General features: G+C 40.2%; 1 protein-coding gene across 1 annotated transcript; it reads right to left on the bottom strand.

Moving 5' to 3' along the window:
• Positions 1-837: 837 nt before the first annotated feature.
• On the bottom strand, positions 838-12328 carry ostm1 (osteoclastogenesis associated transmembrane protein 1). The gene is made up of 6 exons (XM_020097424.2): positions 5786-12328; positions 4796-4910; positions 4219-4316; positions 4012-4122; positions 2953-3118; positions 838-1917 (listed from the first exon to the last, which is right to left on the bottom strand). The coding sequence occupies exons 1-6, from the start codon at positions 6140-6142 to the stop codon at positions 1862-1864; spliced, it is 903 nt and encodes a 300-aa protein (XP_019952983.1). The 5' UTR covers positions 6143-12328; the 3' UTR covers positions 838-1861.
• Between the last annotated feature and the right edge of the window lie 2605 nt (positions 12329-14933).

Raw genomic sequence — 14933 nt, 5'->3', positions numbered from 1 at the left:
CGTAACCTGAGAACAAGGCCCAGGCCTGTGTGAGGAAACAGCTTTCACCAGCACACTGCAACATGGACTCATTAGTCATCATGTACCTGTAGCCACACTTATACTGCTGCTGGGTCCTGATGGTGGTGAAAACAACGGTTGTTGTTTCTAAGTATCATAAAGCTACAACAATAATATAAAATAGATATTTGGATCTGCACCAAATCCCACACACAAAATCATGAAAATGTTGAAAAACACCCCATCTCCCAATGTTGAAAAAAGTAAAAAAAAGAAATCCTGTATGTACAAACAAACAACTGAACATGAAATTACAAACTCTTTGGTGAAGGTAAGTAGAATGGCACTATAGAGCAGTCAACTTAAATTCAATCAAGCCGCACTAAACTGCACAAACTCTTATATCAGTCCCCTAAATATGCCTGATAAGCCTTATTCCCGGGTAAATCTGGGAAAATGTCTTAAAACACCCTATATCGCAATGTTTAAAATGCTGTTAACAAACAAGCCAACCAATCCTTACTGAAGGAAATAATGAGTAAGCAGCATCTTAAAGTGGTAGCTGGTCAGTTCGGAGCTAAAGTCATGTAGCTTGACATAGAGCTCAAACACTGTTTAGTAGATTTCATTGGATAATCAAATAAACATGTTCATCTGAGAAACAGATAGCAGCTCTGTCATTAATGTCATAAAGAAAAAAGTGCAGTATTACTAATACTTGCCTCTGAAATGGAGATACGCAAGTAATAATGTACTCAGTCCTTGAGTAAATATACATTACATTCCACAGCTTGTAATCAGCACCACACTGGTTGTGGTTAAATCACATCACAACTGTTAATGCTCATGACATAAAAATATTTATTTGGGCAAATGCATTCAAAATTAGGGTTTCTTCACAGCAAATGCATTTTTTCAATAGGCACACTCATCAACTCAACTCATAGAAGAGACTCTGCCGCCACGTGCAGTCACAAACCCTTAACAAATTAAGTTAAACATCAGTAGGAAATGACAACAAAGCACATTACAAGCTTTATGAAACCACAAAAAAACACACTGCCTGGAAAACAGGTAACATCACAGTCAAAGAGTGCTCTTACATTATGTGTGTTACGTCTTTATTAACCCACCCAGCTCATGTGAGTCCCTCTCCTTACAGCAGATACATGTCACCACTAATGGACATCAAGTGCTTCCTTTTTGTAGCTCTCTTCTGGAAATATATTAGAGACAGAAAAACCCATTTCTCTACCAAACCCATAAATAGCGCACGTGCACACATTAGCTCAACCGCACAGACACACACATGCACACAACATTCAAGCCGCTCACTTTCTCATGACACCTGTCTGACAGCACACACCACCATTGCTCAAAATATAAGTTTAAACCTGACAAACTTCACAAAACAAAGCTGATTATTAATTCTGGCGTTAAGAGGCAGACTCAAGCACAGTGTGTGGACGGTTTCCTTATTTTTAATCGGAGAAAATCCGAGTTCCGTATGTTTCTATTTCCTGCTTTCCAACATTATTATTATTATTATTATTATATCTTTCAGAAAAAGGTTGTAAGCATATGAAATCAAATGTTTAATGTGCCCACAGTCCATTTTGTGCGATAAGATAAATCCAGTGCATTTCACTTTTAAGTTTCATTGATTTAAGTCCGTTGAATACAGATTGGTTTCAGAGCCCCGCCCCCTGAAGACAACAGTAAAGCTGCAGGCGAGGGCTCTACGTTCATTGAAGGTCCATCGAGCCTCAAGCACGAGACACAGGAGTCAAATCTACTCCTGGGTTGTAACACTTGATAAAGGAATGCTGTCAATCATTTCAGTGCATCTCTTCTCTCCTGTTCAGCTCCGTTTGTCCTGAATGTTCATCAAGCTGGTGTACGACTTCGCTCGCTTGGCTGTAAAGAGAGAATTTACATTAGTATACACGTCTTCAGCAGAAATTCTCACATACTTTTTTTTCTGGCTGATTTATTCTAAGATTCTGATATTGTACTTAATAGTGTTTAAACTAGAGCCTGATTGATATGTAATTTAAAATCTTCTGACCCTTACGACAAAGCAATTAGGGCTATAAATGTTTCCTAAATGTGCATATTGGCGCTGATACTGAAACACCTGTTAAAGATGAAATTGATAAATAAAGTCTGACGGGCTCTAGTTTAAACTAAATGAGCATTGTGCTTGATAAAATAAGCAATTGGGGTATTTCTAAACATCAACAAAGCTTTTGGATAAAATATTTAAACGCTGTTTGTATCTGTGGATGCGTAAGAGTGATAAATGCTTTTTTCATTCATGGCAGGAACAAACTCATTTTTGGCCTGATGTGAATGTTTTGTATATGTAGGAACAGTGGTGAACATAAAAGAACTTGATCCATTTTTATATGAATCCAAATTCATTGAGATTAAGGCGTTATCATCTTAAAGTTAAGGAAAAGATGTTTCAACTATGTGTGCATGGATCGATGCTAGTTGTAAAAAAATGTCATACTACAAAGAAAAGTCTAATTATGAAAATAGGACAAAGTCTCTTACATTTTTCACTATTTGAGCGTAAATGTTTGTATGAGTGGGTTCTTGCACGAGGCTCAGTGTGTACTTGACCATCACGAGCTGTTTTGTTGTGCACTCAACAGTAACCCACTCCACCCACTGCAAAAAAAAGTTCCCTGATCCTTCAAGGCACCAACCATCCACCAAAAGAGGAAAATAATACTGCAGCCTCGTCTGTGGTCCAGAGGTCTGCAGGGACTTTTCTTTAGAGCAACCTCACACAACCCCACCTCCTTCCTCCTCCATCGTGGCTCAACTCCAGTATCGCAGTCAGTCAACCCCCCCCTCACCCCTCCGAAAGACCTCGAACTCTTCAAAACCCCGTCAAAAAATCTCTCTGCGTGTGACAATGGGCGAATTAAGCTGGTTACTCACGGTGTATGAGCTTGCGTTTCTTTTGTTCAGAGTGAAGGAAGCTGCTCAAGTAGAAGATGATGGGCAGAAAGAGCATGAAGCTCGACACAGCGATGACAGGCACCGTCTCCTCGCGGGACAAGGAACAATTGAAATTCTTACTCCACAGTTTGCGTGTTCCATTCATCTGAAAGGAGGCAAAGTGCCAAACGCAACATAAACTTCATTTCTGGTGACTGCAATTACACCACAGTGTTACTATTAATTGTACACTCTGGGGTCTCTGTTCTGAAATGTTTACTGAATCCAGGGGTATTTGGTTTGGGGGCTGATAGCTGGTAGCTCTTATTGACAGGTTCTCTTAATTTTTTCATGATTCTTGTATTAATGGTCAAATTTCTGTGTCAGATAAAGAAAGATCTTCCACCTTCTTCAAACCATGTTATTTTTTTTAACCAGTACCCTCTAAAATACAAACAAAAACCATTAAGACAAAAGCAAACTAAAGCAAGGAGGACGTGCAGTTTTATAATCAACGCTGAAATGTAAAATGTTGACTACAAAACGTCAAGACCACAGAAAAGCAGCAAGATTCCCTTTTCAATGATATTTTTACTTCAGTATATGAAAACAAACTCTTAACTCAACATTCAAAACTACATCTAATAGTCTGCACACACAAACTTAATAAATATTCATATTTCACGTACAGATTTTGAACTTCAACTTCACAGATGTAATAATGTTCACTTTAAATAGCTTCCTGTTTGTACAAATGCCTTAAAATATTTGTGGCATTGTTTGAATTTATTTACAGATTGTTTAATGCGTGTGCAAGGATCGCCTGATACGCACGGTTCAGCTTACACATGTGCGTGTGGACTTTTGAAACTGCATGCTACCTTTATGTGGGGAAACTGGGACATCTGGGTTTTAGTTGAATTGTACACATTCATAAATCTTATTTTCTATTTTCTCTCCATACTCCTCTAACTAATTCTCCTTCAGTGTTTACAGATTCCTCTAGGGGGTGCAGCTTCCTCTCTTCCCATCTTAAGGAGTAAAATCTCTGCTACATACCGCATCTTCTATGTCAATACATAGAATCTTATCCTTCTCCATTCTGCTGTAGAGCTTGTTCAGGTCACCGTATGTGTCCTTACAGTTTTTGCACAGCTCTGTGAGATTCCCCTGTGAAGAAACATTGAGAAAAGGGCCTTGTGGTTAACTCCTGAACGTGAGCTCACAACAGACAGGTCGATCTTATGAACCTAATGTGGGACGTACCTGTTGATACTTCTGAAAACAGGTGAGAGTCTGGTTGAGGGTTGCCATGAAGTACTGCGTGTCATTTGTCACGCTTTGAAATCCATCAGTGATACATTCTGCACAACAGGAAATACACACCATCAGCAGTTTGGTCTATTTATTCAATGAATGTGTAAAATGAAATCAGATCCATAGCTGCATCCTCTGAAGCTTCTGCATACTGCAAAATGTCAGAGAAAAGAGGCATCAGTTATTCTTTATTCATTATTCTGTTAATTTAGGCTTAACAGATTAGACTCAGCAAACAAATGATTAATGAAGAAAACAATCACTAGGTTAATCAATAATAACAAAAGATTACTTTTAGCCCTAAGACTAACAAAAATCTCTGCTGTGCAACATTCAGTGTGTCCATTGCTCAGTCTGATTGAAGCCTCACTGAATGCTGCCTCTACTTAACCCTGCACTCTGACCTCTGTGGTCAAATGCATACCTACCTACTGTGTGTGTGAGTCAGGAGTTCAAACAGAGGGACACATCCCTCATGACACATAAAGTACAAAAACTGACATAAATAGAAAAAGCATAAACTTACTTTTACAGTTTGATATACCCCACAGGTCCTCCAGGTTGCTGTACAGCAGATAAACCAGCATCAGTCGATCACTGCGCAGAAGACTCTCGCTGCAGCTCACATTACCAGGACCCATCTGAGGACGGGACACACAGCTCAATCACCTTCATCTATTTTACGCCGAGGTTTGCCCCTCCTGGACACATGAAGCTCAATGTTGATTTATAGTGAACCAATTAGGTAATGAATATGATATTATAACCAACATTTAAGTATTTTATCAAAGAACACAATTATAATTTAGTTTACCACTCAAAAACCTATTTAAGTTTGTAACGCTTCTTTTGCCACATGTACTCTCTCGCATGCTGGTGGCTTTGATAGACGCTTAACAAAGGCGATCATTCACAGGGCATTTAGGGTTTAGAAACGCACAGTAAAATGTTGTTAACTTCACAAACCAAACAAGGAGTAAGAATTAACAAAGTTAAATAATTAAAGTTATCAGGTGACTTAAAAGGTTCAGTATGGCGGCAATGCACCTTGACGTTGGTTGGCACCCGCCAATAAACCACACAAAGAAGAAAAAGACAGGCTCAGTGCTCAGTAATCCTGGTGATGTCTTCAGCAGTGTTTCATCTAAATTATACACATTGTTGTTTTCTTCACTCGAGAACAGGCCCTTTAAAATTCTTATTTTTGGGTGAACTATCCCTTTAAGTGTAAGGAATATAAAAAACATGGATGGATGTAATGAAAACTATTATACAAAGTGTAAAAACTAGAAAAATAAGTAACACCTTTACCACTAGGTGTCGCTAAATTCTACACAGTGAACCTTTAATGGACAGCATCACTTGTGGAAAACACCGTTTACAGGAAGTCACAGGAGAAGTCACGTTTCCTCAAATGACCCCATCACCAGTCAGTCACATCTGAGACCTCGTGACTGGGCGCGCGCGCGCGCACACACACACACACACACACACACACACACACGAACACACGAACCTGGTCCGATGAGATGTTGGTGTAGATTTCCGTCAGGCTGCCGTAGCTGGAGAAACATCTCTGGCACACTCGGACGGGTCGAGCCGCCGGAACCAGACATTTCACGTAGGCATCGTAGCGCTCCCCGAAGACGGCCAGCAGCTCCCTGCAGTAGCCGCTGACCTCCAGGTCATCCGGGAACGACGCGAGCAGGTTGAGGGAGTCCGACACAACGGGCTTGAACACGGGGGAGCTGTGGAGGGCGGGACGGTCCGCTGGTTCTACAGCAGCGGTGAGGTTCAGTGTGTCGCAGGACACGAGGGAGTGAAAGTGTGTGAGCAGGAAAACACAGAACGAGCAGCTTCTGTAGAGAGACATGTCTGAAAAGTCATCTGCTCCTCTTCTCTAAACAAGCCGCCACTTCCTGGTTCAGCACCAGCGGGATCATGTGACCGCGGGGGACATCTCGCGAGATCTCAACATCAGACACAGGAATCAGAGCCATGGAAGTCAGACCACATCTATAACATCTACAGTACTATTTATATATACTACATATAAATACTATAACCTATGATCATCACATACTCTATAATAAATATACAGTTTATATGACTTGTATTACTTTTATTTTTTTACTCTTATTTTAATAGACTACATTTGTACTGTCTCTCTTACTGTATTTGTTTACATTCATTTGACTTCTGCTTTCACCAAACTTTTTACCCTTTAACTTGGAAAAACATACATCATCATCATCATCCTGAACCTAAATGATCCTTATGAAACCAGATTTGAGTGACTGAGCTATCTCAACTTCCAGCAGAAATAAAAATATCAAATCACTACTCTATTGTAAAACATTTAAGGGGAAAAATAAGTGACATTTTTTACCTTCCCTGAATGCACCAATTCACAGAAATCAATCAATTTACTAACCTTTCACTCTAGGGCCATAATCATAATTTTAGTAACGCTGAGGTTATTATCCCGTGTCCCTGCAGGTCCCTCCCATTATTGCCCATAGAAGAATCTGAGCAGACGTCTGGTATGGTTTCTTTTATTTGTATTTTTTCTTTATATTTAATAAATTCAATTCATTGCATGTATTATAACATTCTATTTTAAATCCCTCTCCAAGGAAATACCGAATTCTTTAGATAAGATAAATACAATAAGTCAAGATAATATCTATCTATCTGTCCATCCATCTATCTCTCTATCTATCTATCTATCCATCCATCCATCTATCAATCTATCCATCCATCTATCTATATAATAATAACATATGTGTGCTTATTGCCTTTGTATTCTGTAAACCAGGTGGACATACAGAGGGGGTTTAGGTTGTAATCATTTCTTCTTTCTGGGAGCCACATTAGAAAAATAATAAAGGAACGGAGGAACATGTGAACAATTAGGTGAACTTTGGTCAGACGAAGAAGAGTTAATGAGCTGCTGCTGGTGCCATGTGCACTGAGAGCAGCATTAACGGCCACAATCCATATTTAGCCTGGCACCTCGGGCTGTGCTCACGGATCAGAATAGGCCTCTAATGCCGTGCACATTCTCCCCCCCTCATTTTCATTAGGCCCTGATGACTGCGTAATTGATGCGGCCTGCGAGTTATCAAGAGCCACTAATTTCACATTAACGACCATTGACTGCGGCCGCTTGATTCGAGGGGGTTTCTGACAATATTCACAATCAGGACCGGAGCCCAGATCATTTACCTTGACTCTGTGATTATTTCCCTGCATGTGAGCAGAGAGCGCATAGTGCAAAACTGTATGATGTCAAAACCCTGTAAATAATGAGGAGACCAGGAGGAGCAGGCAGACACAGGCGCGCGCACACATGGGCACACACACACACGCGCACACATAAATAGCATCAACTTAACTCTTGTCTTTTTCTAATATGCCTGTAATAATAAACTACAGATCAATAGATCGATCTACGATAGATCAATAGATAAAAAACTAAATCTTTCCTGTCATTTGTAATAAACGTGTATATATATATATATATATATATATGATGTACGTATGCGTCAATAGAATGAATTGACCGGTAGGTGAGTCTCAGTGTGCACTGATCACATTATTCATAGAGCTTTAGATGTCTTTTCCTCTGCCGAGCTAATCAGCATCAGAGCAGCACTGGGCTAAGTAAAATCGGCATATCATTACCAGCCTGTTTGAGATGACCGTTATTGTCAGATGGCAGAAAAATGCCTTCATTAGCATGTGATGGATGGAGAAACCAAGAGGACAAAAAATTCACTAATAAGGCCCATAAATTAAACGATGGTGAAGATAAGAGCTCTCCAGGAGTGATGATGGCAAGTCTCAGTCCGAGGATCCCCTCTAGATTTGAAGCATGATATAAACCACATGTAAGATGAAGACAGGGACCATTAGCTTTTACATCTGGTGATCTGGGATTAAAAAGGCCTATGAACTACTTTAATAAAAATACCTCAGCCAAAACCCAACAGCCCCCTTATGATATCAAATTTTAATTGACTTAAACCAGATTTTGAAGGAGTGGACCTAAACAAATTTATTTAGATGCACAACCTATAAGTAAATTTTTTTTTTTACTCTCTGCCACTAACATTATGATAGTCTGATGTTGTAGCTCCACACATGTGATCTGTGTTATCTTAAGATCTGGCATCTGAGACGGTGAGGTGTGATCAGCCCATGTGTCCTTTCCTTGTGAGTGTCTCAGACGAGAAACATCACAAAGGGGTTAACTCAAACCAGTTCAGCCTTAAACTTGGCTCTTGGCGTGGGGAGAGAAAATAGCTGTAAAGTTATGCAGAAGTTATTCTTCATCCTTCGGGCCGTCCCTAATCCACCAAAAACCTCATTCTTTCATCGGAGAACTGTGCCTCCTTTCTTGTTCCCCCCTCTCTATACAACATAAAGTCAGACTGCATTTAATGGTTATGTCGGGATGGGAGAGGGGCTTTCTTCTTCCCCCTTTCTCCAGAATATTGCCCTTTTCGTCGTGTGAGTCTCCCAACCCGCGGGGACCCCCATATTCTTCCCTCCAGCGTCTGACTCGAATCACAAACTAACCCCGATTTTCACATCTTCGCTGGGAATTGCGGGGAGTGATAATAGAGATTTCGCTTTCATTTTATACGCTTGACTTGGTTATTGTTGCTTTTCTCCTCTCCCGTGATTCTCCCCTTTTCCAGGGATTAGCCCTGACTTCGCCCGCTATACTGGCCATCGAAGTGCCCCTGAGCCCCAGAATGACAATTGACGCAGATCAAGGCAGGCCTATTCTGCGCCTTTTGAAAGAAAGGGACAGAACTGAGACGGGTTTAAATGAAGGACTTTTAATGGGAGAATCGGATGGTCCCCGCTGATTAGACGGCAATAATTCAGATTTCAGGTTGCAGGTTTGTTTGTTTGATGCAAACATTTAATATATTCTAATCTTTTCTGGGATACATCATCAGTCTTGGACGTGCACAGCAGGGCTGAAGTTGCCGGGCCAACTACCTGTTTGCTCTCTTTGCTTTGACTGATCTGCATAATCAGTCAAAGAGCCTCATTTATAAGAGTAGCCCAATAGTTGCTAAAGTTTGACCAATTTAAATTGCGATTTCGTCCATTCATTATAGATTTTACGATGCCATAAGCCCCTTATCATGTGACACTTGTCCAAACTGATGTTTACGTTTTGTGAGTGTGAATTTGCCTTAAAAGATGAAGTATCAACTATCAGTGATCTGAATTTATTTTCGAAGTTTGAATATTGCATTTTACTTAAGACACAAAATCATGTCACTGCTTAACTAGTTTACAGGCATTATCGCAATAGCCCCTTAAAATGTCCGTTGTCACGCTACATCCTCACCTGAGGAGGGCCAGGTCAAGACAGATCAAATCCAAGGGTCTTATTGCCAATCACAAACCTTAAAGGTTTTAAAGGTTTTGGAGTTCATGTTTTGTAGAACTCTCTTGGCATCTTTTCCTACAGCTGCAGTCTCCATCTGGGTTGGTTTCCTACAAGTTAAACCAATGAGGACTAATGTATATGTAGAACACTGCAGAACTTAGACTGCATGAGGAAGATGATGGTTAGAGTACAGCTAGAGAAGATGGGGAAGCTGCTGATCATGTCAAGAGTGAGAAGTGGACAGTGATGGTAAGTATGATATGGATGAAAATGTAAGTGATGAGGAAAATGATGACAATGATTATCAGGATATTATGTTGAGAATCACAGTGATTAGAGTAAAGATGCAGAGATGATGACGACATTGATACTGTAATGGCAGAGTTGATGACGAGGATGAGGAAGATGGTGAAAATACAGTAGAGAAATCAAGGCTCAGCAGATCTGACCGTAAGATTGCAGATGAATGTGACAGAGTAGACACAGTATATTTGAGATATGCACATAGATTAACTGGTATGTTAGAGGAATAGTTATTTGAATATTTCCATTTCCAAATAATCTACTTTTTACGCTGCATCTGGACACATGTAGCTACTTTTCAGGTTTAGATTTACAACGTTTCTTAAAGGTTAATTAACTGATTCAACTATTTCGGCGCGTGCACTCTAACAAAACTCTGTCTACTTTGGGCTCTTGTCATCTTTCAAATGTTAAGCTGGTAGCAGTGTCACCAAAGAGACTTTACTCCTCTAAACTTATGGTTTCCTCCCATATTTGTCTGTCGTTTTGTTTGTTTGTGAGCAAGATAACATAAAAACAATAGAACAGACCATGAGACTTGCTGGAAGGATGCAGTATGGGTCAGTGAAGAACCCATTAAATTTTGGTGTGGATCCATTGGGAAGCCCCAGGAATTTCTTGTAACTCTTTTAAATGTTGTTTACTGTATATTTACATAAGTGGGATCTTGAATGAGTTTTTTTCTACATTAATTAAGTTGCATTTTATTCTGAGTTAGATAATATAAGCAGGGAAAAGCATGGATGTGCTGACTGTGAGTCTATCTGCTCTACAGGTGTCACATTCTCAGCACTGCAACAGTTTGACACAGTCTGACCGTCCAGATCTGCTCATCATTGGCACGTCACACAAGAGAGAGTTTCATGTATTTGCCACGTCTCCCTCAATCAGGCTTCTCCGCAGCACTGTGAGAAGTTAATCTGTGTTGATGGTGTGTTGTGCACTCTTCCGTGGGCCAGTTAGGCTGGGATCTCTCCTGGAAAGCCTGGTCTGTGCTCATATAGAGGGGGGATAATTACCAAACACGCAGCCGACAGCAGCGACACAAAAGCCGCTTTGACTTCCTCACTGCTGGTCGCCTCCAGGGGATGGTCCTGCTCCCTGATCACCCTGCTCACCCAGACTCACTTCTCATCACTCCTGAGAGGCAGAGACGTCTTGTTCCATAACAAGACACGAAACTGACTTCTTTCAGCTCCAGTGAACTGGACATAAACCCAGTCTGACAACCTCCAGTGCCCAAACAGAACAGAGAGGGGACGGGTGGGCTGGTGCAGAGGACAGGAGAGGGGTGGGGGCAGCACTCTCTAAATAAAGTTGTTATTCACTTGAATCTTGCATCTTGGAGAAAAGACTCCAGAAGAAGTTTATTTACAGAGTTCCAAAAAAAAAACAACAACTGTGGCATCCAGCATTTACATCTGTCTGTTTCAAACCTCTTTCATCAACTTTCTGTCTTTTTCCCATGAGTAAAAATGCCCCCCCTCAGCACTCAGTGTGTTACAGCAATGAAAGCACGATGTGCTGTAATGTAATGGGCCGGGAGTGATTGTTTCTGACAAGCAACAAAACATGTCGTCCCTCCCCTCAAATTAGTCCCCCACTGAGGGGGGATGAGGGGGTTCATGCCCCAGTAGATGCATGGACAGAGCAGCGTGACAGCACAGAGCATGAACATGCATGTGAATCTCAGCATCTGGATGGCAGAGGTGTGTTTTCTTTGCTGCTTCCAGTGATTTAGAAGGTTTTTGTGACTTTGCAAATAAACCACAAGCACTGTAATCAAAGTCCAGTTAATTTAGGTTTTCCACTTCCGAGGATGTGCGTGATGTTATGTTGGCCTATACTGAACAGGGATATTTTAAAATAACTTTTTAATTGAGAAATATTATTATTCACTGAACACAATATGATGCAACACACTGCATTAAAGTCTTACTGAGTCACTTAAGGTAAATGTTTTCCTCTCTGAAAATGATTATCTTATTATTTTGAGAATATCAGAGTGGATCTCCTCACTTTTTAAATGTTTACTGAAACTGTAGAGGAAATAATCACATGGATTATCTAGAAGAACTATAGCTGTTATAGTTTTTTCTTTTCTTTTTTTTTTTTAGACCACTGCAATGTTTTCACATTTAAGCAATATATTTTGATATTGGTTTCAGTGAGTACTCACTTTAGTACTTCTATTGAAAAGGAAAGTTAAGAAAAATATATATTATATTTATATGATATTTAAAAATATACTCTGGAGTTTGTGAGTTGTGTTTCCCTACAAAGTTAAGTGTTTTGTAGTATTATATATATTTAAAATTTGTATTAAAAAAATGTATTATAAAAGTTTATCTAACATGCATTTTTGCCACATTTAATAATATTTCACAAACAGGACTATTTATTTCAGAATATGATGTTCAATGGTTCTTCTTCTTTTCTCTAATTTATTGTTGCTTCACTGCATTTTGTGGCCCGTTACCTCCACAAACTGTTAGAATCCTTTACTGCCTCAGCAGCCATGAGAAATGTGTGCACCACGTCACTCGAGTGCTCTCAGAGTGCACGTGCTTGCTCATGCACAGTCGGGAGATACAGCATAAATCATGCAACAAAACACTGGTCTGCGGCACCGCTAGTGGACACGGGTCTCCACCCGGTACCTCTGACAGTGTGTGAGCAGAAACACTGTTCTCAGATCCACATGTGGAAAAACATACAACCATTTTTGCTTGTTGTTACAGAGAGTTAAGTAGATAAGTTAGTTTCGTTAAAATGAAGTTCATAAAGATATCAATTTTGAGATAAACTGTTGGATTTAAAATGCAATTTGATAACTAGAAGTCCTCAGTTGATATTGATTTTTGTTTTTATTTTTAAATAATCCCGATTTTTTTATTTTTTTATTTTTTTGAAATATGTCAATTGTGGTTTAAAGTAGAGACGATTTGGGGGTAAAAAGTTAAAAAACATGATAAAAAAAAGTTTGTAAAAGCAACATTTCAGCTCCTTGTGATTCAACGATATTTATTCATAGTGGGCTTTAGAATTAATGGGCGGTTAGACCGGGAAGAAAAAGGCAGTTAGCTGGTCAGTTAGCGAGGGGTTAGCCTTAAATGCGAGCCGTGATTTGTGAACGAGCGAGTAGGAGGAGTCGTGGAGGTCTTGGCGTTCAGGAAAGCCTCTCCTGGGCCGAGAAGAAAAGGATTTGGCCCGGTTGCAGGCAGCGATGTTAACTTTGAGTGGCCCCTGTGGCTCAAGCTCAGCACCCCCCTCTTCTCCTCCTCCCTCCCTCTTACTTCCCAAGCCCCCAGGTTGCCTTTGCATGACATCATCCCCAAACTATGCCCCCCATACCCATGTGAATCTGAGCTGTCACAATCGGCAGCCACCCCCCCACCATTAAACTGTACCGCACCGCAAACCCATACGTTTCTTTTCTCCCCCCACCCTTCTCCTCACTCCCTCTCTTCTTCTACCACCAATCTCCTCCCTTCTTCTTCTTTTTTAACCCCCAGAAAGCCATTGTTTGAGTCAGGGCTTGATCAAAAAACTGTTGCCCGCCAACCACAGGGCTTTCTGTAAATTCAATAAGGCCACCTTAAAGATTTTCCTAATTAATGGATGACATCTTTGGCTGGAGGAGAGGCGAGGCATTCTGCTCCAGCTCGCTCTTTGTTCGCCTCCTAATTAACTTTCCTAGGTCACTCAGGTCCCCGCAACCTGAGAGTGAAGAGCCCCCATTGAGGAGGGAGTTGTAAACTTACTTTTTTTGCCTCGGCACTTAAAAGGGGAAAGCAACTATAGGGAACAGAAAATATCCTATTTAAGTCCTTTGTGAGTGAACTGCTTGCACATGTTCCAATAAAGGAAGTCTTCTAAATAAGCTGCCATGTTGCTCTCCGCTCCCCCCTTTTCTCCCTTATCCCACCTCTTTCACTCCCAGCTCCACAGAAAAGGTTATGAATGATAGCTCTGGGTTGAAGGGGGGTAAAGGGCTAAAGGACAGCATCTGGGCATTGTGGAGTCGTGGAGCATCTGAAACTTTGAGGGAATTTGAGGATGGGAAAGCGCTGAGCTGCTGGGTGGTGGGGTGGATGATTGAGAAAATGTGGTGAATATGAGGAAAAGAAGAAAATAAGTGCCTCTTTGCCCTCGTCATTGTTTGGGTGTTTCTAAAAGACCCCATGTCTCCCAGCTGCTTTCATCATTCCTCATCTTTACCTTTCAAAGGCAAAAAAAACTCCAATAGAAACACAACTATGAATGAAAGGCCCTCACACAACTTCACACAATCTGCCATGTCCCTTTGTTTACTCATAACTGAACAGATAGAGTCATTTATTTTATTATGAACAGGTAATGTCTAGATTAAATTGCAACAAAACTTTTAATTATTTTAATATGATGTGTCACGATTGATAAAGACATATTTTTATGCATTTTATTGCAAAACAAGTAAATTATGTGAGTGAATGTTAGCTTAGAAATAAATCAACGCTATACAATATTTTATGCAACACACTCTGAGTTGCATCTGTGCATGAAATAAATAAAATTAGTGGAATAAATAACTTATAAGTAGTTTATGTTGCGATTCTTCCTTGAATCATTAATCTAAAAGTGTCTCATTTTAAAACTTGACCACATATTCCACAGCATTTCTATTCCCTGCTCGGTGCTACATTGTGAAGCCGGATCAATAAATCAACCAGGCCAATGTACTCATCAATATCGATTATTGGTATCAGTGTATTTGTCAGTCAATAAGAAACAGGAAGTTTCGATACAGAAATTACAAACTTTAGGTCATTTTCAGGCTTTACTCTAATTACAAAGAACAAACAACAACACACTCGACCACAAATGACACATTCTCATCAATATTCTCATCATGTCACCTGACACACACTTATACACTGACCTAGATCTCCTCTCCAAAGAGCCT

Source organism: Paralichthys olivaceus, chromosome 19 (genome assembly GCF_024713975.1).
Source record: "Paralichthys olivaceus isolate ysfri-2021 chromosome 19, ASM2471397v2, whole genome shotgun sequence".
Classification (NCBI taxonomy): domain Eukaryota; kingdom Metazoa; phylum Chordata; class Actinopteri; order Pleuronectiformes; family Paralichthyidae; genus Paralichthys; species Paralichthys olivaceus.
This window is presented reverse-complemented; position numbering and strand designations above follow the sequence as displayed.